Here is a 27,614-nt window from a genome sequence, read left to right as displayed (position 1 = left end):
GTCAAGAATTTAGTTTTGTTATTTTTTCTTGTAAACAATAAATAAAAAACATGTAATTTGTATTTCTTCTGTCTAATGCAGCCACACCTTTTGAAACACAAACAAGATTTTTCCACAAATATTTCATTGTAATATTTGAGATTGTGTAAAATTTTCAGGATGTCCGGAAACTTTTTTCCACCACTGTAGATACTATAGAGGCTGAAGATGTTTGTAACCACACAAGAAAATAATAAATTCAAGTCTAGAACTGGGAATATTTGAAATGAAGTCTGGTAGAACAGATGTCAGAGCAGGAATACAGATTTATTTTGTGTCTCTGTGGTTGTTGTGTGTCTCTATAATATGTTTTGCCTCTTTGTGGCTGTTTTTGGTGTGTTTGTGGTCAGTTTGTGTCTCTTTGTGCTCATTTTTTGTGGTTGTAGTTATTATAGGGATATTTTGTGTGTCTCTGTGATTGTTTTCTTTTTAAAGTTATTTTGCATGTGGTCTTTGTGGTCATTTTGTGTGTCTTTTGTGGTGTTTTGTTTTGTTGTTGTTGTTTTGTGTCTGTGTTTATTTTGTGTGTCTTTCTGGCTGTTTTGTGTCTCATTAGAGTCTTTTTATTTCTTTGTTGTCATCTTGTGTCTTCTTGTTTTGTGTCTCTGTGATTGTTTTCTTTTTGAGTTACTTTACATGTTGTCTTTGTGTTTATTTTGTGTGTCTTTCTGGTGGTTTTGTGTGTCGTTATAAGTCTATTTCTTTGTCATCATGTTGTGTCTTCTTGTTTTGTGTCGCTGTGATTTCCAATAAACCTGCAGTTTTTCGGTTTATTTTGCTTCAGTAAATGTTAAACTATTAGTTGTGTGTGGAGTTAAACGTGTATTTAAGTATTAAATATACAGTTTTCCAGCTGCAGTGAGTCTGAACTTTAGATTCTGTGTTATTGCTCTGATTCTCTCCGGGGAAACATAGAGGAGGAGCCGCAGCCTCCCGGGCCGCCCTCCGGAGCTCCCTGCCCGGCCTCCCTGCCCGGCCTCCGTCCTCCCTCACCGGCCTGCAGACTCCAAATTCAGCCGGTTAACTTTAATTTTTGCGCAGCTGCTTTCTTCCGTGTTTCCATGTCATTTCCTGTGATAAAACATGGTGGTCACAGCTCGAGCAGGCGACTGAGTCGCTGCGAAAATTGACGCCAAACTTTGCATCTCCGGAGCCCAGCGGCCGGGGCTCCGAGCGCGACTACCCGGGCGAGGCGACGCAGAGCCGGGCTTCCGCCGGGGCAGAGGGTCGGTGTCCCCGCCGCGTCTCCGCACCAGGTGGGTCGGTTCGGTGGCCACTGTGGCCAGTAAAATGGCTTCCGAAAACAGCAGGCAGATTGCCAGAAGCCTGCAGACCGGAGTCGAGCTCAGAAATCGTGGCGCAGATCGGAGCTCCGCCGCAAACCGCCGATAATCCGCTCATTTCTCTCGTTAACCGGCAGCTGGAGACCCGCAAAGTTAGCTGCAAGTTTAGTTGGACGTTTTACGGTTCAGAGAGAAGAGAGTTGAGCAGGATGCAGAGTTTCTGTCCGGGAACAGAAAATGATTTAATTAACTAGGAATGTAAAGAATAATATATTATTATTACATAAAATATGAAGATTATACAAAAAATATATGTTTCTTAAAGACAAAATATGGAGAATATGCAGAAAAATATATTTACTAAAACTAAAAAGGGAACATTATACAGAAAAATACTTTAAATGCAACTAAACTATAAAGATTATGCAGAAAAAATAATTTAATACAACTAAAATATGAAGATTATACAGAAATATATATTTAATTAAACAAAAATGTGAACATATAGAAAAATACTATAAATGCAACTAAAATATAAAAATTATACAGAAAATATGTTTCTTCATCACAAAATATGGATAATATACAGAAAAATGAATTTAATGAAACTAAAATATGAATATTACGCAGAAAAATGAATTTAATGAAACTAAAATATGAATATTACGCAGAAAAATAATTTAATAAAACTAAAATATGAAGATTATGCAGTAAAAATAATTTAATAAAATAAAAATATGAACATACTGAAAAATATCTATTTCTTAAACACAAAATATGGAAAATATACAGAAAAATATATTTAATAAAAGTACTATATAAAGATTATGCAGAAAATATATTTCATTAAACTACAACATGAACATTATACAGAAAAATGTATTAAATAAACTTAAAATAGAAACATACAGAAAAATATGTTTAATAAAATTAAAATATGAACATTATAGAGAAAATATATATTATAAAATACAAAGTATGGAGAATAAATTGAAAAAATCTATTTAATAAAACTAAAATATGAAGATTATCCAGAAAAATCTATTTAATAAAACTAAAATGTGAAGGTTATATAGAAAAAATATATTTAATATAACTAAAATATGAAGATTATATTGAAAAATATGTTTTATTAAACTACAATATGAACATTACACAGAAATATATATTAAAATATGAAGATTATATCGAATAAAACATATTTCTTAAACACAAAATTGGAGAATATACAGAAAAATACATTTCTTCAACCAGAAATAGTATTATTATACAAAACACAGATAGCTGGATTTATATTTATAAAATACTAAATTTATCTTTCTATTTCATCTATTATGAAAACAGAAAATATATTTAATAAACTCAGAATATGAAGTTTATCCTGAAAAATATGTAATAAAATTAAAATTATTGAGATTATACAGTACAAAAAAGTAAAATTTATAAATAACACTGAAGTCATCTCTGTCTATTATGAAAACAGAAAGTATATTTAACAAACCCAAAACAATGGGAATTACACAGAAAATAAATTTATTAAACACAAAAGATGAAGCTTATATAGAGAAATAGATTTACTAAAGCTAAAATATAAAGACTATATGGAACACAGTTGAGTTTCTGTTTATAATTTTACCTTTTACTGTTATTTTCCAGCATCACTAACTATCATTTTGTGTTTGTTCCTCAGACCTTCTGAATCTCCAACATGGTTCCATCATGAGCGATCAGCCGCTGGACCTCTGGTGTAAGCTGCACTTTATTCTCAGCTCTTTAGGTTCTCCTCAAAACAAGTTTAAATCTTTAGAAATTAATCCGTTTGATGCTGCTGTTTTTATGGCATTGCGTACATTTTGTATACCTGCATGCCTGTTTGCTCTGGCTAGCGGCTGGTCTAACACTTATTCTAGTGAGAACCTGCAACTATTAGCAGTAATGACGCTAAAGAACAGGCTAACAGGTAACAAAAAAATAATAATAATACAAATAATATTAACATAATATTACGAACATTAGCATAAGTAGAACTATTGTTAGTATACATTCAACAGATGTTGAAATAATAAAATTAACATTAGCATAAATCCAGCTAATGATGGCATAGAACACTAATGTTAGCTTAATAAAGCCATCGTTAGCATAAATAAAACTAACATTAGCATAAATGCAACTAATTTTAGCATAATAGCACTACCATTAGCATAAGTACAACTAATGTTAGTATAAATTCAACTAATGTTGAAATATTAAAGCTAACAATAGCATAAACTATTAAATAGCAACTATTGTTAGCATAGAAGACTAATGTTAGCATAACTAATAACTAATATTAGCATAGTAAAAGCAATGCTAACATAAGTAAAACTAATGTTAACATAAATATAACTAATTTTGAAATTTTAAAACCAACATTAGCATAAATGCAACTAACGTTAGCATAATAGAACTAACATTACCATAAGTCAAAATCAAAGTCAGCTTTATTGTCAGTTCTTCAATATGTACATGACATACCAAGAATTGAAATTTCATTACTCTCTCTTCGTGCAACAGTAGACATTAAATAAAGACTTAGAAAATAAGATATTAAAGGGCAAAAAAGAACAAAGGAAGCAAAATTGGAGCCGAGCAACAACTAACAACTAAGAAAAGCAGAACTGAGTGAAATGTAAACATGACCATGAGATAAAGTGACGGATAAGTAAAACTAATGTTAGCAAAAAATGCAACTAATGTTGAAATATTAAAACTAACATTTGCTTAAATATAACTGTTAGGATAGAAGACTGATGTTAGCATAAATATAACTAATGTTAGCATCATAAAACCAAAGTTAACATAAGTTAAACAAATGTTAACATACACACAGCTAATGTTGAAATATTAAAACTAACATTTGCTTAAATATAACTGTTAGGATAGAAGACTGATGTTAGCATAAATATAACTAATGTTAGCATCATAAAACCAAAGTTAACATAAGTTAAACAAATGTTAACATAAACACAGCTAATGTTGAAATATTAAAACTAACATTTGCATAAATATAACTAATGTTAGCATAAATATAGTTAATGATAGCAAAGAAGACTAATGTAAGCATAAGTATAACTAATGGTAGCATACATATAACTAATGTTAGCATCATAAAACCAATGTTAGCATAAATAAAACTTAGTATAATTACAACTAATGTTGAAATAATAACTAACATTAGCATCGATAAAGCTAGTGTTAACATAGTAAAACCAATGTTAGCATAATAAAACTAATGATACCAAAAAACTTTTGTCACAATTTTAAAAAAAAATTTAATAAAATGAAATGCAACTTACATTAGAATAAAAAAAGCTAATGTAAAAAACTAGAAAGTTAAAAACTTTTTTCATGATTATAGACTAGAATACATCTTTAAAAATAGCATAAACTACTTTGGAGCAAATAAAAGTAATGATAGCTTCAGAAAAGTTAGCACAAAAAAGTTAATGTTAGCATTAAAAACTACATTTGTATCATAGACTGTAGCATAGACAAAACTGATAGCAATAAAAAACTATTTACAATTAAAAAAGTGGGATTCAAAAACAGTAATGTATGATACAATTTACATTAGAATAAATAATACTAAAAATTGTTAGCACAAAAAAAAGTTACAATTAAAAATCAACATAAAAACATTCATTCTTGTCCTTGAAGACCCTTTTGAAATGAGATTATTCCATTCTCTAAATAAATATTCACTAATATTTGCTGTTTGTGCTGCAGTCTGTGAGGACTGTCAGGACTATTTCCAGAAGGAGTGTCCGACCCACGGACCTCCGCTGTTCGTCCCCGACACCCCTGCAGTTCCAGGGACGACCAACAGGGCGGCGCTCACCGTCCCGTCAGGCCTGGAGGTCTTCACCGAGGGGGACGAGGTGGACGTCCGCTGTCTGGATGCGACAATCCCGAAGGGGGCGCTGTTCGGTCCGTACGAGGGGGAGCTGGTGTCCAAAGACAAATCCTCCGGCTTCTTCTCCTGGATCGTGAGTTCAACCAGCCTGAGAGCAGAATTTAACCTGAATTTAAACACGTTTGACGCCTGAATGGGCTTCCTGCACCTGTCTTCTGTTGTCCTATTTCAGATTGTGGATGTAAACAACACGTATCAGTCCATCGACGGCAGCGATGAGACCAAAGCCAACTGGATGAGGTGAAGTTTGACTCATTTTCATCAAGAACTCAGCATCCCCAATGATCATACAGTGCAAAAATGGCAAATAATTTATGCTCAAATGTCTTTCATTCCCATTTTACTAGTGTGGTAACAAAATACATTTATAAAGATCTAACTTCTATTCAGCAATCCGGCTTCTTTTAACCACATAAATACCACAATTGCTCATTTAAATTGTAGATTTAAGGACTGAAGTGACTAAGCTGTAGTTACAGAAGACAAAAAACAATGTGCTGTTATTTGAACTTTTCCCTTAATTTATTATCAAATGTTTACTTTAATAGAATCTGACAGGTCATAGCATGCACTGTAACCCTGGCAGAACATTAAATAAATGCTTTTATGAATCCAAAACCTGGAGACGGGTTTAAAAGACATGTTTTTCAAGGAATCTCTGAAATTGATTATTTAAGAGATTAAATACTTGCTAAAAATAGCATAAAAATATATATAAATCAGCTTTAAAACTGGAATATACTTTCAATAGAAATAAAATAATGATTAGAATATAATAAATCATAAAAACAATAAAATAAATGAATATAATAAGGGAAGACGGTCTCAGTTTCAGCACATTAATCCTCTGAGCCATCTGAACAAGTTTCAAGTAATTTTGGAAAGTTTTCATTTTAGACAATTTTTTTTGTAATTTTGGACCAATTTTGTGTTATTTTGGTCACATTTCAGATTATTTTGTACAATTTTAGCCTGAGAGGAAAATCAAAGCTACGGGATGAATAGAATAAATGCACCATGACTCAGAAACAGTGAACAGAGGAGCAAGTTGTTGGAGATACATTCAGCATGGTGAAACATCTTTCTACTGATGATGAGCAGAGTAGAAAGAAAAAGTTTGTAGAGGTATTTGTAACATCTGTGGAACTCAAAATGGCAAAAAAAGTGTCCAAAATGACTTGACAGTTGTCATTTTAAAATAATTATGAGTCATTTTGAATAAATTTTATGTAATTCAGGATATTTTTAATGTTATTTTGGACAAATTTCAAGTCAATTTAGAGAATTTTACGTGACTTTGGAGAAGTTTCAAGTCATTTTGGACAAATTTTTCATTAATTTTTGGAAATTTTATGTTACTTTGGGCAAGTTTCACATTATTCTGGACAATTTTAGACTTATATCAATAAAATAAATGCGGCATGGCTCAGAAACAGTGAACAGAGGAACAAATTGTTGGAAGATACATTCAGCATGGTGAAACATCTTTCTACAGATGATGAGCAGAGTAGAGAGAAGAACCTTGGAGAAGTATTTGTAACACCTGTGGAACTCAAAACTTACCAAAATTACAAAAAAATGTAAAGAAATGACTTGAAAGCTATCATTTTAAACAAATTTTGAGTCATTTTGAATAAATTTTGAGTAATTTAGGATATTTTTAATGTTATTTTGGACAGGTTTCGAGTCAATTTGGAGAATTTTATGTGACTTTGGAGAAATTTCAAGTTATTTTGGACAATTGTAGACTTAGAAAAACCTACTGGATCAATAAAATAAATGCAGCATGGCTGAAAAACAGTGACCAGAGGAGCAAGTAGTTGGAAGATACATTCAGCGTGGTGAAACATCTTTCTACAGATGATGAGCAGAGAAGTGAGAGGTTGTAAAAATGTAAAAACTTCAAATATCTGTAGCATATTAAGTCACTGTAGGTTTTCCAGTGTCGTTGTATCAGTGCTTATAGTTTGTCTGACCTGCAGGTTCGTCCGGACCTCGTCAGAGGACAGCGACAGGAACCTGACGGCGTTCCAGCACGGCAAGAACATCTACTTCAGAGTCTGTCGGCAGCTGGAGGCCGGAGAGAAGCTGAGGGTTTGGTACAGCGACGATTACATCCAACGACTCCACTGCGTTTCTCAGGAGAGCATCGACCGAAACCTGGACACAGGTGAGGCGGACGTCAGGTGCTTTTATGTATTTTTTGGGTTAAATTTCAGTGCTTTTCAATTTGTTATCATAGAACAAACAAACTAGAACTGTTCAGTGAGGTTCCAAGTATTGAGGTTACAGTTACAAAGGGCTTTATGAGGAGAGTCATATTTATGATGCCCAGTCAACACTTTTGCTGTCGTCTCTTTGTTGAGTCTATTTGGTCCATTTTTCTGCAAATTCTCAATATACACTACTGTTCAAAAGTTTGGAGTCACCCAGACATTCATTCACTTTTAGAAAGCGAGGAACAGTTTTTAAGACTTGATCGAGCCCCCCGACCCTCCAAAGCAGTTCTGCCGGGTCCCAACATTCAGCATGGTGCATTAGCCCAGTTCAAATTAAGACCTAAACCGAGGAGCTGCAGCCATGGATGGAACCAGAGAGCTGATTATTGCTGGATTTAACTCTATTATAGCCGTGAAAAACAGTGATTTCTACTGAATCTTGGCTGGAAATGACATAAAAAGTTACATAGCATTATAAGTTAATGATAAATTTGAAATATTCCTGTGTTTTTAATTCAAAACACCACATCTCAATTCATTAATTGGTGGAAACTGGTGCAAATTTTTCAGAAAGTGCCACTTTTAAACCAATCGAAATGCTGCTCATAATGCTGTTGTGCAAAACCTTGCACATCATTCACATCCATTTACACTACTGTTCAAAAGTTTGGGGTCACCCAGACAATTTCATGTTTTCCATAAAAACTCACACTTTTATTCATGTACTAACATAATTGCACAAGGGTTTTCTAATCATCAATTAGCCTTTCTGGAAATGTTCCTCTGTACCCCTATGTAGATATTCCATTAAAAATCAGCCACTAGAATTGTCATTTACAACATTAACAATGTCTAGACTGTATTTCTGATTCATTTAATATTATCTTCATTGAAAAAAATAGATTTTCTTTCAAAAATAAGGACATTTCTAAGTGACCCCAAACTACTTTATGTAGGTAGTCAGGTTAGTCGGCCATTATCGCCTCAATTCTTTTCGATGTAGTTGCGATTTAGTGGCACCTAGGAGAAACTAAACTCCTACAAAGTGGACATGCAAATCAGCAGACTTTCACCAAAAAGTTTGATTCCCATCTTTGTCTAGTTTTGACGAAGATGGGAATTGAACTTTTGCAGGTTTTTTTTGTCAATATTTGGTTCAGTTTAGCCTCCAGAATGACTTGGTTAGGTTTAGAAAATATCATAATTTGGGTTAAAACACACCCGTTAAAGTTACAAAGCTCCATTTTGTAGCTTTACAGGGCCACAGAGAGATTTCAAACCCACAGAATCACAAGACTGGAAGAGTTGGGCAGCATTACTGGGGTTATTTTCCATTTGTCAAAGACTGGATCAGTGAATCCAATCAATAAATGGATAAGATCACATTTTTGTCCCACTAGACTGAATGATGTGCAATGATAACAGGCCATTTGATGGGCTGATATCATCGACGTCTTAGTAGAGGCCAAGAAGAATCACCACCAAGACCATGCTGATGAATCTCACATCAGCAATTATAAAAACTGCTTGACTGATGTGGCAGCAATTTAAAGAACATCTAGTAAAAGCAAGAACATAGCAACAGTTAAAATTCATCAGTAACATCTCTAACACAACGTCTTACTGTCTTTTGTCTTATTTTTATGTCATTTCCAGCCAGAAAAATTTCTAAGTGACCCCGAACTCTTGAACGGTAGTGTATTTGTGAGTCTCTCCATGTCAAATATGTCCTCAACAATGTCTTTCCATTGGTGATGATGGGTGTTTTATGAGAACAGGAAGCCGTATGAAGAGCAATCGAAAAGTTGTGGGACTGTGTCACGGTCGTGCAACACATTCAAGCATTAACTGTCACGAATCACCTTGTTAGGACCTTCTTCTCTTCCCCAAAATGAAATCAAAGTTAAAAAGTTGCCATTTTGACACAGTTTTTCAGACGGTGTTTGACGTTTATTTAGAATAGGGCTTTTAGGGAGCTTTGCAAGTGTTGCAGGAGCACTGGGAGAACAGCATTAGCGGGAATTTCGGCCAATTTTAAATCAGTTTCTGAGTTTTATTGGTACAGTCGCTAAACTTTCTGACTGCACCTTGTCAACTCATAAACACAGTAGATCCAGGAAGATGTCGAGACACTTTCAGGTGTCACCAAACAAACCAGACAAAACAAACACGTCATTCATGTTTACAGGAGGAAGGAAGCAGGTGTCGGATTTAGTTTCAGTCACAAAACATTTCAGTCGCACATTTGTGTTCTTCTCAGTGTTTCGAGGCTACAGCTGTCTCCGTCTTTGTGTACAGTTACCATGGTTACAGGAGTTATTCTGGTCTGCGGCTCGGTGTTCACATCCCTGTGCTCTGCGGTGATACAGCAGGATGACTCTCCTCAGTAAATCCACACATTCAGCTCTGCAGCTGCTGTTTGAAAGGCAGCAGCATTATTATGTTTATCTTTAGCTAGAAAGAAAGTTTATTTCTACAGATCCTCGTCACATCATACAGATTTGATGTAAGGTAAAGTGTTTCACATGCAAAAAGTGAAAAAAAAAACAAGATAAAATACAGGTAAAAGCCTGAAAGTTTCACTGTTCATCCGTCTTAAAATGAAAAATATGCCCCTAAAAACAGATGTTTTCTGAGTAATTTTTGGCGAATCATGTGGAAACCTCAGACTATCTATTAGTACTTTGTTTATTGTGGTGCAGCTTGTCATTTCTGCCCAATTAATTACAAAATTTAGATTCTTGTGACCAAATATTTCATACTAGAAAGTGTTCTTTATGTGTTATTGTGTATTATTGTGACATGCAGCTACAAGTGGTTCAGAAAACATCATTAGTTGACTTCTGCATTTTCAGTTTGTTAATATGAGCTCCAAGGTGGGACTTTTCATGACTGCTTAAATCTTTTTCATATTACATCTCACCCATAATCAGAGATTATTTGATCTACTTGTCCAATATTACAGAATCTGAATTAATGACATGATGAGAAACAACTGTGAAAATTTCAGCCTTTTATCTTTAATGGTTCCTGAGATATTTGTCATTAAAACATAAAATTTCAATGTTTGAGAAACCCTGCTAAAAGTGAGTCAATGGGCAATTTTATAAACAGTTTATCTCGGAAAGTGTTTGTCATATTAAGGTAAAATTTGGTAAATGTCTGTATTTTATGCTCTAAAAATTTCAGGCAAATCCGGAACAGAAATTGTTCTAAAAATGTGATGATTTCAGATCAAATTACCCCATGAATGCTGTTCTCCAGCAGATGGAGCTGTTTCACCATCTTTTATCTCCTGTGTGCTTTATTCTCCAATAGTTTTTATTTGGTGTATCTTATTATCATCCTGTCAGTCACCTGTACAGCACTTTGATCTGCTCGAACATGAAAGGAAATCTTTAAATAATATGTGATTGGTTGATTGATTAATTGAGAACCAACCTACTTGACTCAGAACATTTGTCTTCTTCAAATCGCAGCTTTAAATAACTAAAAAAACGGTTTTATTCCAGATCCCGGCCATCCAGCAGTGCTGCACAAACTTCAGAAGGATTTCAAATCTCCGTGCCTGCAGTCGGCTCTGCAGGGCAAACTGTGCTCCAGCAAACAGCCCAGCGAGGATTCGGACGGTCAGCCTCCGGCCAAGAGAAAGAAGATCGACCTGATCTTCAAAGACGTCCTGGAAGCTTCTCTGGAAGATTCCCGGTCCAGATCCTGCCTCCCCGGAGACTGTAAGCTGCCGACGCTCGGGTTCAACTCTTCTGAGAGCGGCTTCAACATTCCAGACCTGAAGGTGGAGGAGAAAGAGGAGGAGAACCAGAGCGGAGAGGAACCTTCCACTTCCTTCTGCCCCAACTGTGTCAAGCTGAGGAGGAGGATCATGGAGCTGGAGGAGGAACTGACCCGCCTCAGGGCAGGAAAGGGTGACGGAACCGGACCACCTGAGAAGGTGCAACTGGATCAAGGCCCACCGCACCCCGAACAAGGCCCCATCGAGGACTTCCAAGGTGAGGCAATACTCAGGAGGACAGCAAGTCTTCATCTTTTTTACACAGCTGTTTGTTTTTATTGAAGATCTTACTGTAAAGCTATGTAGCTTTAGTGTTACACTCTGATTCCTCACCACTTTCTTAGGGTTTTTGGGTTTTTTTTTGCTTCTGTCACCTTTTTCCACACTGTTGCCTCATTTTTCACTGCAATATAAAGTCCTGAAAAAAACCTGGAATCAACATGTCCAACAGCTTTCCAGGGACCCACTGGTGTTACCAATACTAGAAAAAACAGTGATTCTACAGATCAGAGATACTTTGCTGCTTACATTTTTACATCTTACACAGCCTGCAGTTCAGCTGAAAAGTCCCCGAATTTTAGTCACGTGACTGTTGGTGCAGAATCTCGTTCGAGCAAAGAGTGTATTTTGGTCAGAATTTTAAATGAGACGTGTAGAATAAAGAGATTTTGATCAAATATCATGATTTTAAGTTCAGATTTGATTAATTCTCCCAACAAAACCATACCTTACACATGATTAGTTCCAGGACTGTTGGAAAGTTGAAAATCCAAGAACTCTGGTTGTGTTTAGTTTCTTGATAAATGGTGTAATTTGGGAAATTAAAAAAAAAAGAAAATATGTTTAGCAAATCAAACACCAAGTTTTAAGGTACAATGTGATAAGCCTTTATTAATTCCACAGTGGGGAAATTTGGATGTGAAAAGTTTGACCTGCTCTTGATGCTACATGAATTGCCAAAGTCAGTTGAATCTATCTTCTGAACACCATTAAAGTCATTCCAGCCAACAGTTCTTGAGATATTTCCCCAAAAGTATGAAGCGTCAAGATGAAAAATAAGAAAATCACTGAGTTCAGGAAGATTTATACTCTGTAGACTGAATGTTTGTACAGCAAATCCAAACAGTTAACAAACCAAAGTGTAATTGTTGTTGCATATCAACGAACATTAGTATTTCACCATTTTTTAGCTTTTTTTTTCTGACACTCTTGCTGCCAGATTTTATTTCAGTTTTTTTTTTAAATGTGAGAAGAGTTCATCATGCTGTTGAAGAGAGTTTGACAGAGTTTGTCTCTGCAGGGATGGAGCCCTTGACGCCCACTCAGGTGGTTCTGGATGAAGACGACCAGGACATGGACTCAGCTGATGAGTCCATCACAGCAGATCTGGTGATTTCTCCGGAGGACTCGTCAAAGCTTTCGGCTGTAGGAAGCAGACGGATTCGCCGCTTCAAGCAGGAATGGCTGAAAAAATTCTGGTTCCTCCGTTACTCGCCGACCCTGAACGAGATGTGGTGCCACGTCTGTCGCCAGTACACCGTCCAGTCGTCCCGCACCTCGGCCTTCATCATCGGCTCCAAGCAGTTCAAGATCCACACCATCAAGCTGCACAGCCAGAGCAACCTTCACAAGAAGTGTCTGCAGCTGTACAAGCTGCGCATGCATCCAGAGAAGACTGAGGAAATGTGCAAGAACATGATGTTGTTGTTTAATGCAGCGTACCATCTGGCTCTGGAGGGGCGGCCCTTCTCCGATCTCCGTTCGCTGGCCGAGCTGCTGAAGAAGTGCGAGCTCAAAGTGGTAGATCAGTACATGAACGAAGGCGACTGTCAGATCCTCATCCACCACATCAGCAGGGCTTTAAAGGAGGATCTGGCTGAGAAGATGCGCCTTTCGCCCTTCCTGAGCGTCATCATGGATGCACAAAATGACGACCTCTTCTCCGACATGGTGGCCGTCTATGTCCAGTTCATGACCAACGAGGGCTCCCCGAACACGGAGTTTCTGTCCCTGCAGAGACTGAGCATGGCCAGCGTGGACGGGTACCTCCAGGTGATGGATCGTGCCTTCAGCATCCTCGGCCTCCGGTTTCAGGACATGCTGGTGGTTGGTTTGGGCGTAGACGGCACCAACATTTCTTCAGGGATGAGGGCAAACCTGTACATTGCTGTCCAGAAGACTTTTCCCTGGATCCTCTGCCTCCCCATCATGATCCATCGGCCTCATCTGGAGGTTCTAGACGCCATCAGCGGGAAGGAGCTGTCCTGCCTGGAGGACCTGGAAAACAACCTGAAGCAGCTGCTCAGCTTCTACCGCTACTCCCCTCGCATGATGGCAGAGCTGCGATCCACAGCTCCAACGCTGTCCGAGGAGACAGAGTTCCTGGGAGACATCAGAGCCATACGCTGGATCATCGGAGAACCAAACGTCCTCAACGCCCTCATCAAGGATTACCTTGAGGTGGTCGCACACCTGAAGGAGATCAGCAGCCAGACACAGAGGGCTGATGCTTCAGCCATCGCACTCACCCTCCTCCAGTTCCTCATGGACTACCAGTCAGTCAAACTTATCTACTTCCTGCTGGATATCATCGCTGTCCTCTCGCGGTTGGCCTTCACCTTCCAGGGGGAGTATCTTCTTGTGTCGCAGGTGGAAGCCAAGATAGAGGAGGCCATCCAGGAGATCGGCCAGCTAGTGGACTGCCCTGGAGAATACCTGCAGGAGTTTGAGGAGAACTTCAGAGAGAGTTTCAATGGCGTCGCTTTGAAGAACCTGCGAGTCGCTGAGTCCAAGTTTCAGTCCATCCGAGAGAAGATTTGCAACCGGAGCCAAGGCATCCTTTCTCAGAGGCTTGACCTGCAGAGTCGCTCATTCGCCAAAGCCTGCCGGGTGCTGGATCTGTCCACATGGCCGCACAGCCACGAGGACCTACAGGCCTATGGGGACGAGGAGATCCAGACCATCTTCAACCACCTGGAGTTGATTCCCTCTGCGGGTCAGGAGGGTTTCCAGGCCCGGACGGAGGCCAGAGGCAGCCTGGTGGTCGAGTGGAAGGACCTGAAAGCTGACTACTACAGTATGAACAGCTTCAAAGAGGTCATCGGTCACATCTGCCGGTACAAGCAACGGTTCCCCCTTCTGAACCGGATCATCCAGGTGGTCCGGGTGCTGCCCAGCTCCACAGCCTGCTGCGATAAAGGCCGAGGGTCTCTGCAGAAGATGTGTAAGAACAACCGCTCCCGGTTGACCCTGGAGCAAATGAATGACCTGCTGACGGTGGCGGTTAATGGGCCGCCCATCACCATCTTTGATGGGAAGCGAGCGTTGGACAGCTGGTTCGAGGAGAAGTCCGGCAGCAGCTACTCGCTCTCGGCTGAGGTACTGAACCGGATGTCAGATCAGAAATCGGTCTTGCACAACGTCGATGTCAACACGGAGTTCTACCCTGACATCTGACAGGAAACCCAGCAGTGTAGTGGTACCACAAACTGCTCTCCAGCCAACCAGACATACATGGAAAGATTCAGTTATTCCGAAAAGTTCGTAGGATTGAAAAGGACTGAAAGCAAATAGTACAATGTCCAGAAATGCAAACTTCACCAAAGCTACTAAAGAAGCCTGAACATAAACTAAATCCCTGCATGTCCCCTGTTGATTCCTGTTTTCTCTGCAGTGGAACAAGTCTATCAAAGGGGCATCATAACGGGGTATTTATGAGCAATAGGTCCATAGGGCCACTGTTGTTCTACTGTACACCCCAAGGCAAACCTTTAAGACAGGGGTCCAAAGTGTCACGGAGGCTCTCTCGGCTTCACCTTCCAAAAAACACTTTAGTGAGACAAAAGAACAACAAAGAGATGCAAAATGACAAAGAAAAACACAATAACTACGATGACATGCAAAACCATAAATGAGAGCCAAAACAATGACAAGTAAAAGAAAAAAGACTACAAAGAGTCACAAAAAAGCCTCAAATACACAAAAAAAACTACAACAAAGTGACGCAAATAGACAAAGAAAAGCAAAGTAATTGCAAAATGACTACAAAGAGATGGGAAAAGACCTCAGAGACAAAATGACAAATAAATATTAAAGGCAACCACAAAAAGACAGAATGGACTCAAAGAGGAACTACAAAAAGACAAAAAACACCACAAAAAGGCGTAAAAAAAACCACAAAGAAACACAAAACAAGGACAATGTGATTCAAAACAACAATGACAGAGCAACATAAGATAACTGCAAAGTGACACAAAATGATCACAAAAAAACAAAACAAGGACAGAAACCCAAACCAACCACATAGTGACATACAGTGACCACAAGGGGACACAAAACTATGACAAAGAGATGAAAAATCCGCCACAAAGAGATTAAAACTATCAAATTGATACAAAACAACTTCAAAGAGACACAAAACTACAACAAAAAGATGGACAACGACCACAAAGAGACACCAAACAACCACAAAGAGACACAGAACAATCACAAAGAGACACAAAACAACCACAAAGAGACACAAAATGACCACAGAGACACAAAATAATCACAGAGACTCAAAACTACAACAAAGAGACACAAAACTTCAACAAAGAAATGGAAAACAACCACAAAGAGACACAAAACAACCACAAAGACACAAAACAGCCACAAAGAGACAAAAAACTACAACAAAGGGATGGACAATGACCACAAAGAGACACAAAACGACCACAAAGAGACACAAAACTACAACAAAGAAGCAAACAGCGACTACAAAGAGGCATAAATCAAGGACAGAGACACAAAACGACCACAAAGAGACAACAATTGGACTCAAAAATGCAGAGAAGGACAGCGTGTGGTCGTGGTTGTGTTGTTTCTACATGTGTGTCCTCAGGGTCAATCCATGTCGTAATGCTGAGCTGGACTTGATGCTGGAATCGTCGGACTCTCGATGGCTCTGCAGCTCTCGATAACGAAGCTCTTGTTTTCCAGCCAACAGACAGTCACACACGACGAACAATCAGTCAGTGTCAAAATAAAAGTCTGTGCTATGAGCTGCTCTCAGTGTGCCTGAAGAAACCCAGATGTACAAAGGCTTTATATTTCTATTAGAAATGCTCTCAGCCCGGCTCCACTCTGTACATACTGTAAATGCTTCGAGCCGGTTTTTAAAGAGGGTATTTTTCTCTTGAATTTCATGATTGTGCCAAAACGATCGAATGACGCACAGTGCGAAAGTAAAAAGGTGCTACGCTGCTCGTTTTAGATGTTTACCGCAGCAAATGTTTTTCCACTGACGCTTCATGTTTGGATGTAACTTCAGTCTTTGCCAAAGCTTCACATAAGTTTTAAAAACTGCATGATCGGCTGCTGCTTTTTAGCACATTCCTCACTGGTGTTTTATAATGATGATTATTAAGATGTCTGCTGGTGTTTAATGCAGAAATAAACGATGGAAAAACGATGAGCTGAGCGAGAGATGAGCTGTTGATTAAATATAATTTTTATCCTTAAGTTAAAGAATGGTTTGACATTCTGGGAATCATAAAATCACTTTTGGATTTCAGATACAGGCGTTTTTCATATATTTTAAAATAATTTTCTCAAAGTTTTCTGTTATTTTTCATATATTTTTAGGCAATTTATTAATATTTTACCATTTTTTTTAAATTTATTTTTTTACTTTTAATAGTTATTAGGTGTATTTAAAAAAACATTTTACAGATATTTTTTATATTTTCAAAAAATATATATTTTTTGCATTTTTATTTAAGATTTCTAAACTGTATTTTTAGAATATGTATCTGTATTTTTATGGCCTTTTTGGACGTTTTTAGTGATTATTTAGGTTGGGTTATTAATTTTTCTTTACCAGTATTTTTAGATTTTTATTCATACTTGTCACTTTGTAGTTTTTAGGGTCCGAGCACCGAATGGTGCGAAGACCCTATTGGAATGCAAGGAATTATTAGGGTCCGAGCACCAACGGTGCGAAGACCCTATTGGAATGCAAGGAATTATTTATTATTAGGGTCCGAGCACCACGAAGTGGTGCGAGGAACCTATTGAAACCCTAGGAATTATTATTATTATTATTATTATTATTCTTCGTCCGCCGGGAAATCGGCCTTTTTGACGCCCTAAACATACACGAAAACGCATGAAAATCGCCACATACATCAGGACCGGCGAAAAATTTGATATTTTAGGCGAATGGCACGCGTGCGTGCCAAAATGGCTCTATAGCGCCCCCTAGAAAATTAACAAAATTCAGCCCCCGGACAGCGTTCGACCTAGATTTCTGAAAATCGGCACACATATGTAACTCGTCAAGACGCACAAAAAAGCCTCATGCATCATTACCCATAATCCAACAGGAAGTCCGCCATTTTGAATTATGAGTCATTTTTGGACATTTTTTAAAATCTATAAACTCAAACAGCGTAACCCCGAGAGAGCTCAAATTTGGCCAGGATATACTCCAGTCATGGGTGATCAAAAGTTATCAAAACGCTCCGCAAAAGTCTGAGGGCGTGGAAATGGCGAGCCACGGAATGCGGCCATTTTGAAATATGATTCATATTTTGGACAATTTTGTCATTTTTGGACATTTTCAAAAGCTATTAACTCAAACAGCGTAACCACGAGAGAGCTCAAATTTGGTCAGGATGGACACCAGTCATGGTTGATCAAAGGTTATCAAAAATGCTCCGCAACAGTCTGACGGTGTGGCCATGGTGACCAGCAGAATGTGGCCATTTTGGATTTCTCGCCATGAAACAGGAAGTGCTGTGTAACCAGCCTGTACATGCTCCAATCTGCCTGAAATTTTACATGCGTGATCAGGGTCCGGCCCTAATCACATCTTTGTGCCACTTGGCGGCCATTTTGGATTTCTCGCCATGAAACAGGAAGTGCTGTGTAACCAGGCTGTACATGCTCCAATCTGCCTGAAATTTTACATGTATGATCAGAGTCCGGCCCTAATCAAATCTATGCCCCACTTGGCGGCCATTTTGGATTTCTCGCCATGAAACAGGAAGTGCTGTGGAAGTAGCCTGTACATGGTCCAATCTGCCTGAAACTTTACTCTCTCAGTTGCAGCGCCTCCTGGTGGATATGCGTGGGCCAGCCGGGCCGCTCGGATGCGAGGACCCGTCCAACGCTGCTTGCAGCTTTTATTGGTTTAGTGGTTGGAAGTCAATAAAACATTAGCGTCAGTCAAATTGAATGCGTCAGTGGATGGAAGTGGTGGTTGCCTTGTGCTGCTCTTCACTTCACTGCAGCTCCATGGCTCCATCTGCTGGATGGACAGAAGTGCAGCAGCTGATGGCAGCTTCTTTGACCTCACGCTGCTGTCAGACCCACAGATTAGGGTTTATTTCAGATATATATAATAGAAAATAGTAATTAAAAAATAAGCTGATGTTGTATTTTTGCAGCAGTGAGTTTTACAGGGTTAAGAGCAACCAGTCAAAGGTTATTACTGAGGATTTTAAACAAAAACATTCAGGCAAACAGTTAACATCATAGGGTGCCTGACATGTTTGTTTTTTTTCCGGGTCGATACAGATTTTTTTTGTAATCAAGGAGATCAATAACCAAGATTTGGAATCACTACACATTTGCAGAAAAAATAAAGTTTTTGAACAGCACATAAAGTTAAGTTAAAATTAAAATAATCATGAGTTGCAGCCTTTGCTTATTTATGTTTTACATGCTGAAGTTGTCCTTCAGTGTTTCACTGATCAGATTGTGCTGTGGGCAGGAACAAGATCAGAGGGAGGCAGCTGCAGCAGACCCAAAGTAGTTTCACATTCATTTATTTGATCAGATTTCAGGGGTCTTTTTTTTTTTTTTTTTTTTTTTTTAAGAAATGGGACCAATAATTGAAAACATGCTAAATATCAGATGGGATCATTGGTGTCACAGGACATCTGCAGACACAGGTCAAAGATTACAAGGAGTTTATTTAACGAATGAAACTAAAACCAACACAGAAAGGATAACTAAACCAAGGTGAAAACAAAAAGGGGAAACCAGACTAATTGTAGGAGAAAGGTTCTGGTTTCAAAGTCTCTGGTCTGGCAGAGCGCGGAAGAATGAAGAACCGGGCCTTCGTGGATTAAGGTGATTGAGAACAGGTGAATCAACCCCTACATCTGTGAGAGAGATGGATGGATGGATGGATGGATGGATGGATGGATAGATAGGTAGGGAGGTAGATGGACCATAGATAGATGGATGGATAGGTAGATTCTGCAGTGGGGAAATTTTCAGTGTGGCAGTAGCAGATAGGAAAAAAAGTAAAAAGAAAAGCAGCACTCAGTGCACAGATATAAATAGATGCTTTCTCCTTAGAGAAGAAATAGAAATGCTTGTAAAAAAAAAAAAACCTTGTGAAATTGCACATATTGACTTATTTACATTTTATTGCAGTTACTTCATGGGTGATCTGAACTACTGGGAGCAGGCTTGATTGAACACAGTCTGACTGCTGCAGGAAGGAAGGACCTCCTTCAAACATCGTGGGTGAAGCAGTCTGTCCCTGAAGGAGCTGCCGGTGATGGTCCTGTTTCCTGCAGGGGGTGGGAGATGTCCTCCATGATAGACAACAGCTTTGTCATCATCCTCCTGTCTACCACCAGCCCAGGACAGAGCTTGCTTTCTTAACCAGTTTCTTTAGTCTCTTCCTGTCTGCAGCCGTGATGCTGCTGCTCCAGCAGACCACTCCATACAGGATGGTTGATACCACCACACAACCATAAAAGGTCCTCAGAATTGCTCCCTGCACCCCGAAGGACCTCAGTTTCCTGAGCAGGTGAAGTCTGTTATGACCTTTCTTACACCGTGTGTTGGTGTTCTATCTCTAGACATGTTTGAATGTCTTTATCAATAAATGGTCAAACACATGTTGAGTGTCAGTTCAGCTCTTTGTTCCACACATGTATATGTTCCTATGTGATTGGTGTCTTGCAGTCAGAGTGTAAAGAATTGAAGCTGTCAGAGGCTTTCTGTGGTGAAGAGGCTGCAGGACATCAGCTGCTCCAACAGGTGACGCCTTTGTTCTTTGGCTCCAACCAGAACCAGCAATAAATCAGCATGAGCTGCAGCTTATCCACCTCATAGAGTGTATAATAAAGAAACCAAGAGGTTTTAGTTGATAGCTGTCTCTAGTGAATGACCAGCAGTGTCTTGTTCAGGTTGTGAGGAGAAGTAAAAAGCTTACAGCAGCTGGTATTCCCAGGTAGTCTCCCATCCAAATACTAACCAGGCCCAACCCTGCTTAGCTTTGCAGATCAGATGAGATTGGGTGTATTCAGTCTCAGAAACAAACCTGCAATGTAAGTTCTGTACCTCACATGATTCAAATCTCCACTCACACCTTTTATTTGTCCTTTGATTGCTCCAGTACTGATTGGTGCCATCATTTAAGCCAATTTACAACAACACCTTGTAGGAAATGTGGTGCAGAGGTAAGTTCTGTGCCTCAGATGTTGAAGATCCATGGTTCAAATCCCCACTCACACTTTTTATGTGTCCTTTGGATGCTCCAGTACTAATTGCTAGCATCATTTAAGCAAAGTTAGAGCAGCATCTTGTAGGACAGGTGGTGTAGAGGTAAGTTTTTTGCCTGGCATGTTGAAGGTCCCCGGTTGAAATCAACCTTAGTACCTTTATTATCTTCACCTCCTTAATAGTTTTGTGTACCATCATTTACGAAAACTAACAGTTATACCCAGTAGGAAGGATAGCGCAGTGGTAAGTTATCTGCCTCTCATCCAGGAGGTTTTTGGTTCGAATCCAGCCCAGGGCTCTTTTGACACTTTTTAAGATAAGATAAAGATAAGATAAAGTTCTTTATTTCTCCCCACTCCAGGGGAAATTTACATTGTTACAGCAGCTTTATTTACAATATATACATACTTTGGCTGTATGACAACCTCTTTCAACCATCATTACAACAAAGTCCACGAAGGACCTTGTGTGAAAGATAGCTCACACATAGGTTGTGTGTCTGTCATGTGGAGGGTCACGGTTCGAATCCCCACTGGGAACCTTGTGGAGGATGATAGCGGAGTGGAAAGGTTGTGGTGTGTGGTGTGGAGTGTCAGTGGATTGGAGTTGAAGGGTGGTTTCTGCAAAACCAAGAAGTTGCCTGAAAAAGGTAAAGAGCGTAAAGAGCGTAAAGAGCGTAAAGAGCGTAAAGAGCGTAAAGAGCGTAAAGAGCGTAAAGAGCGTAAAGAGCGTAAAGAGCGTAAAGAGCGTAAAGAGCGTAAAGAGCGTAAAGAGCGTAAAGAGCGTAAAGAGCGTAAAGAGCGTAAAGATTTAATTTTATTGCACTGTAAAGTTTGAGAAGCTCTCAGCCAAAGACTCACGACATTAAATGTGTTTGTGCTGAGGTTGATTTGTCTCTTGAGGCAATGCGAGTGGAGATTAAAAAGCTAATTTTGTATAAACCACTACCAAAAGGAAAAATGAAGAATGCAAAAAGAGGAGGTGCTCTAGGAACTACACGGTGCCAGACCCCCCCGGCCTGTTCGATGGCCACGTCTGGCCCATGTACCTGCAACACAAGAGGGCGTAAAGAGCGTAAAGAGCGCAAAGAGCCTTTCAAGAAGATTTTTGGCGAATTTTGCCCAAATGTGAAAAAAAAGCTTGAGCAGAGTGGGGGATTGAACCTGCACTCTCCAGGTTCCAAACCACCATCACTACCTCTGGACTACCGGTCCTACATACCCAAATACAGGCTTTTCTTCTATTCGTCAAGGCGGTGACATCAACACTGAAAGAAAAAAAAAAAAATCCACAAAATCAAAAAAAGAACATAATCTACCTACAACTTTTAAAGAACACGCTAAAAAACACAATACTAAAAAGTCACACTCTTCTCCTCATCACTCATTTTTACATTTTAACACAATTTCAAAGCCACACAAATCACATTCTTCATGTCAAATCACTTCTCTTCACTACAAATGGGAGAGAACAGCAAACAAATAAAATACAACTTATGGCTTAAATATCTTCAAAATCTCTTTGCTATTCCTCTACATTCAAATTCCTCAACACCACTCAACAATCACCTGCAGGATCTCTTACTTCTTTCTTAGCTCTGACAAAACATCTTCAAGACTCTGAGAAGACAACTCATTTTCAACACATTTGCTGCTTCGTCTAAGTGTCCACACACATCTCCAGTCATCCACAGGCCTCACCACTGATCAGCTGCACAAACTTACATGTTAAACTTCTCCAAAGATAAAATACAGGCCCTTCTGTCTGATCACAACTTTTACTGGTGGCTCATATTTCAAGTTCATTTCCTTGCAAAGTCTTTATTTTGGATTAAAGTGGGATCTGTGACCAGGCAGATCACTTGTTTATTCTTAGCATTTGGATTTCACTGACATTCCTGTCATGTAGAAAAATAGAAATATCTTTGCATTGATTCAGCTAAACTAACTGCAGACACTGAGAGGCGTAAAGTTCAACAAATGCTGTTTTTATTTACTTCACTGGTGACATCAGTAGATGCTTGCAGTGAAACCACCACTGCAAATATTTATGCATTAAAGTATCACAACTGAAAACTCCCTACAAACGTCCACTTCTAACACCACAAACATTGTCCAGAGGAAATGATATTAGCTGAACATAAAAACATGTAAAACAGCTCTGATGCTTTCATCCTGAGCTCCACTCAAACATTTCACTGTGCAGCAGCTCAGCAGTTTGTTTAAGAAAAGCATTTAGGTTCAATCTGTGAAGCCCAAAACCCACCAGCTTTGAAAAATGACACCATTTACCAGAGTCACAAACTGTAAAAACAGAAGGAATTGTTGGATTTTCTATGTGAATGTGTCGCCTCTCTAGTTAACTCACCCGGTTACGTCTCCGTCCTGACGCTGCTCTGCTGGACCGGAGCTTCTGGACCAGCCGGGTGGACCTTCCTTCACAGATCTTCCCGGTGGGAGTGATTCTGAGTCGGCCTTGGTTGACTGCAAACTCCTTAAAATGGACACATGAGAGGAAATCGTGGACAAATCGATACAACAGCTTGTTCGGTTTGTCCTGTTCTTAAATGGGTAGAAAACTGCTGAGAGCTCTCAGTTCATTTCAATTTTCAATTCAATTTTATTTATATAGCGCCAATTACAGTCAAATTGTCTCGAGACGCTTTACAGAACCCATAAGCCTGACCCCCAGAGCAAGCCAAAAGGCGACAGTGGCAAGGAAAACACCCTTTTAACAGGGAAAAAAACCTCGAGCAGAACCCGGCTCTAATGGCGGGGTCTGAACACATCCACACTCATAAATTTAGAAATACTAATGGCGCCACCTATTGGCAACAGGAAGAAGTTGTCATTACATTTGCACGTGCCATTGCCAGAAACTTTGTCATATCATTCAGAAAATTGGTCAGGTGAGTGGTTACACGTTGACGATGCCACAGTGTGAAGATTTTGACGATTCATAACACGCTGTTACCATGGCAACGCAATGTTGCCGTAATAAACAAAGTACTTTTTGACAGGTTAAAAATGCTCAAATGCTCACCAAAATTACCACACATATCTGTACCGGCAACCCATTTCAGATTTTAGGGAAACTGCACATGTGTGTGGCAAAATGGCTCCATAGCGCCACCTGGAAAATTTCAAACAGTTACTACGGCCAGTACGTGTCACCTAGAATTATGAAACTTGGTAGGTGTATGTAACTCATCAACACGCACAAAAATGTAATTGACACCCATGGCCAAAACCCAACAGGAAGTCGGCCATTTTGAATTATATGTCATATGTTTTGACGATTTTGGGTCATTTTTAGACATTTTCAAAAGCAATAAACTCAAACAGGCTAACCCCGAGAAAGCTGAAATTCGGCCAGGATGTACAGCAGGCATGGGTGATCAAAAGTTATCAAAATGCTCCGCAAAAGTCTGAGGGCGTGGCCATGGCGGCCTCCTGAACTTTGATGCTTTGCCATGAAACATCAACTGCTGTGTAACTGCCCTAAACATGCTCCAATCTGCCTCAAGCTTTACATGTATGATCAGAGTCCCGCCCTTATGACATTCACATGCTGAAATACAGCCACAGTCATAGCGCCACCTGGTGGATAGAAGGAAAATCTCTATAACTAGCCTGTACATGGTCCGATCTGCCTGAAATTTTATATGTGGGATCAGAGTCTGACCCTGATCGCATCCATTGGCCAATATACAGTCTCGGTCGCAGCGCCGCCTGGTGGACGTGCGTGGATTCGCCGACCGGCAAGGATGCGAGGACCCATCCAACGCTGCTTGCAGCTTTAATTATTATTATTTTTCTTTGTGCGACGGGGGAAATGCATTTTTGGGGACCTTATCATACCCCAAAACGCATGAAAGTTGGCACACACATCAGGACTGGCGAAAAATGTGATATTTTGTGGGACTTTTGCATGTATTTGCCAAAATGGCTCCATAGCGCCCCCTACAAACTTGCAAAAAGTGGTCATTAGGCCAACTGGCAGGATGTTTGAGCTACAGCTACAAAATTTTGTATGCATATTCAGCACATCAGGACACACGAAAAAGTCAATCATGGCCACGCCCTAAACCCAACAGGAAGTCGGCCATCTTGAATTAACTGTGAATTTTCTGAGATTAATAACTCAGCGGAGGTAAGTCCGAGAGACGCCAAATTTGCCCAGTATATGCAACAGCCCTATCTGATGAAAAGTTATCAAAATGCTGTGCAAAAGTCAAAGGGCGTGGTCATGGTGGTCATCAAAAATATTGATCCTTCGCCATTAAACAGGAAGTGCTGCCTAACTTTCAGGAACATGTTCCAATCTTTCTGAAATTTTACATGTGTGATCACTGTCCAGCCCTGACGACATCCATGTGGTTATGTACATTGACAGTCATAGCGCCACCTTGTGGTAGCAGGAAATTGACATTTTTTACACTTTGATGTACTATTCTTAGCATGTTGATCAGATTCATCTCAAATGTGGTGACATAAGCCAGAACACATTGATGATGATTCCCAGAGAAAATGGTGACTCGTCATCAAGGGGTGTGTCTGTGGCGGCACGGCGAATTTCGATTTTTCGCCATGAAAATTGAATTATTAATATCTCAGCTGGACATCGTCCAATCCGGACCAAACTTGATATGGTGGAGACCAGTCCGGGTCTGAACACATCCACATTCATAAATTTAGAAATACTCATAGCGCCACCTATTGGCAACAGGAAGAATTTGTCATTACATTTGCACCTACCATTGCCAGAAACTTTGTCATATCATTCTGAAAATTGGACAGGTGAGTGGTCACACCTTGACGATGCCCCAGCCTGAAGATTTTGACAATTCATAAAACACTGTTGCCATGGCAACGCAATGTTGCATGTGACAGACAAAATACTTTTTGACAGGTTAGGAACGCTCATATGCTCGCCAAAATTGCTACACACATCAGGACTGCTGAAATATTTGATATTTTACACAAACTGCACATGACTGTTGCAAAATGGCTCCATAGCGCCACCTGGAAAATTTCAAACATTTACTACGGGCCGTATGTGTGACCTACAGTTCTGAAACTTGGTAGGCATGTGTAACTTGTCAAGACGCACAAAAATGTAATTGACGCCCATGGCCAAAATCCAACAGGAAGTCGGCCATTTTGAATTATATGTCATGTTTTGACGATTTTGGGTCATTTTTAGACATTTTCAAAAGCTATCAACTCAAAGAGGGTAACACCGACAGAGCTGAAATTTGGCCAGGATGTACTCCAGGCATGGGTGATCAAAAGTTATCAAAATGCTCCGCAAAAGTCTGAGGGCGTGGCCATGGCGGCCTCCTGAACTTTGATGCTTCACCATGAAACATCAACTGCTGTGTAACTGCCCTAAACATGCTCCAATCTGCCTCAAACTTTACATGTATGATCAGAGTCCTGCCCTGATGACATTCACATGCTGAAATACAGCCACAGTCATAGCGCCACCTGGTGGATGGAAGGAAATGCTCTATAACTGGCCTGTACATGGTCCAATCTGCCTGAACTTTTATATGTGTGATCAGAGTCTGACCCTCAACACATCCATAGGCCAATATACACTCTCGGTCACAGCACCACCCGGTGGATGGACAGGAAAACCTCTATAAGTAGCCTGAACATGCTCTAATCTGCGTGAAATTTTACACGTGTGATCAGAGTCCTGCCCTGATGACATTCACATGCTGAAATACAGCCACAGTCATAGCGCCACCTGGTGGATGGAAGGAAATGCTCTATAACTAGCCTGTACATGCTCCAATCGGCCTGAAATTTTACATGTATGATCAGAGTCCGGCCCTAATCACATCTTTGTGCCACTTGGCGGCCATTTTGGATTTCTCGCCGAGAAACAGGAAGTGCTGTGTAACCAGCCTGTACATGCTCCAATCTGCCTGAAATTTTACATGTATGATCAAAGTCCGGCCCTAATCACATCTATGCACCACTTGGCGGCCATTTTGGATTTCCTACCATTAAACAGGAAGTGCTGTGTAACCAGGCTGTACAGCTCCAATCTGCCTGAAATTTTACATGTCTGATCACAGTCGGCCCTAATCATATCTATGCGCCACTTGGGGGCCATTTTGGATTTCTCGCCATTAAACAGGAAGTGCTGTCAAACCATCCTGTGCATGCTCCAATCTGCCTGAAATTTTACATGCATGATCAGAGTCCGGCCCTAATCACATCTTTGTGCCACTTGGCGGCCATTTTGGATTTCTCCCCATGAAACAGGAAGTGCTATGTAACCAGCCTGTACATGTTCCAATCTGCCTGAAATTTTACACGTATGATCAGAGTCCGGCCCTATTCACATCTTTGTGCCACTTGGCGGCCATTTTGGATTCTTCGCCATGAAACAGGAAGTGCTGTGTAACCAGCCTGTACATGCTCCAATCTGCCTGAAATTTTACTGTCTCAGTTGCAGCACCTCCTGGTGGACATGCGTGGGCCAGCTGGGCCGCATGGATGCGAGGACCCGTCCAACGCTGCTTGCAGCTTTAATTTATATATTATTTTCATATATTTGTAGATAATTTAATAATATTTTTGTATTTTCTTTTTTACTTTTTCATTATTATTATTTAGGTCAGTTTTTTAAAAATAGTTTTTATATTTTCAAAAAAATAGATATATTTGTCATTTTTATTTCACATTTTTAAACTGTATCTGTAGAATATGTATTTATATTTACCTGGCCTTTTTAGACATTTTTAATTTTTTTTTAGGTCAGTTCATTAAGTTTTCTTTACCAATATTTAAATTTGTAGATATTTATTCATG

At 39.5% G+C, this 27,614-nt stretch overlaps 1 protein-coding gene across 1 annotated transcript; it reads left to right on the top strand.

Moving 5' to 3' along the window:
- The first annotated feature begins 1,011 nt into the window (after positions 1–1,011).
- Positions 1,012–16,735, top strand: prdm11 (PR domain containing 11). Its single transcript, XM_023279457.3, has 7 exons — positions 1,012–1,295; positions 3,013–3,069; positions 5,088–5,347; positions 5,447–5,514; positions 7,257–7,444; positions 11,006–11,500; positions 12,584–16,735. Exons 2-7 carry the CDS (start codon positions 3,042–3,044, stop codon positions 14,737–14,739), a joined length of 3,195 nt encoding a protein of 1,064 aa, XP_023135225.1. The 5' UTR covers positions 1,012–1,295; positions 3,013–3,041; the 3' UTR covers positions 14,740–16,735.
- The last annotated feature ends 10,879 nt before the right edge of the window (positions 16,736–27,614 follow it).

This window comes from Amphiprion ocellaris, chromosome 3 (assembly GCF_022539595.1).
Source record: "Amphiprion ocellaris isolate individual 3 ecotype Okinawa chromosome 3, ASM2253959v1, whole genome shotgun sequence".
NCBI classification, from domain to species: Eukaryota; Metazoa; Chordata; class Actinopteri; family Pomacentridae; genus Amphiprion; species Amphiprion ocellaris.
This window is presented reverse-complemented; position numbering and strand designations above follow the sequence as displayed.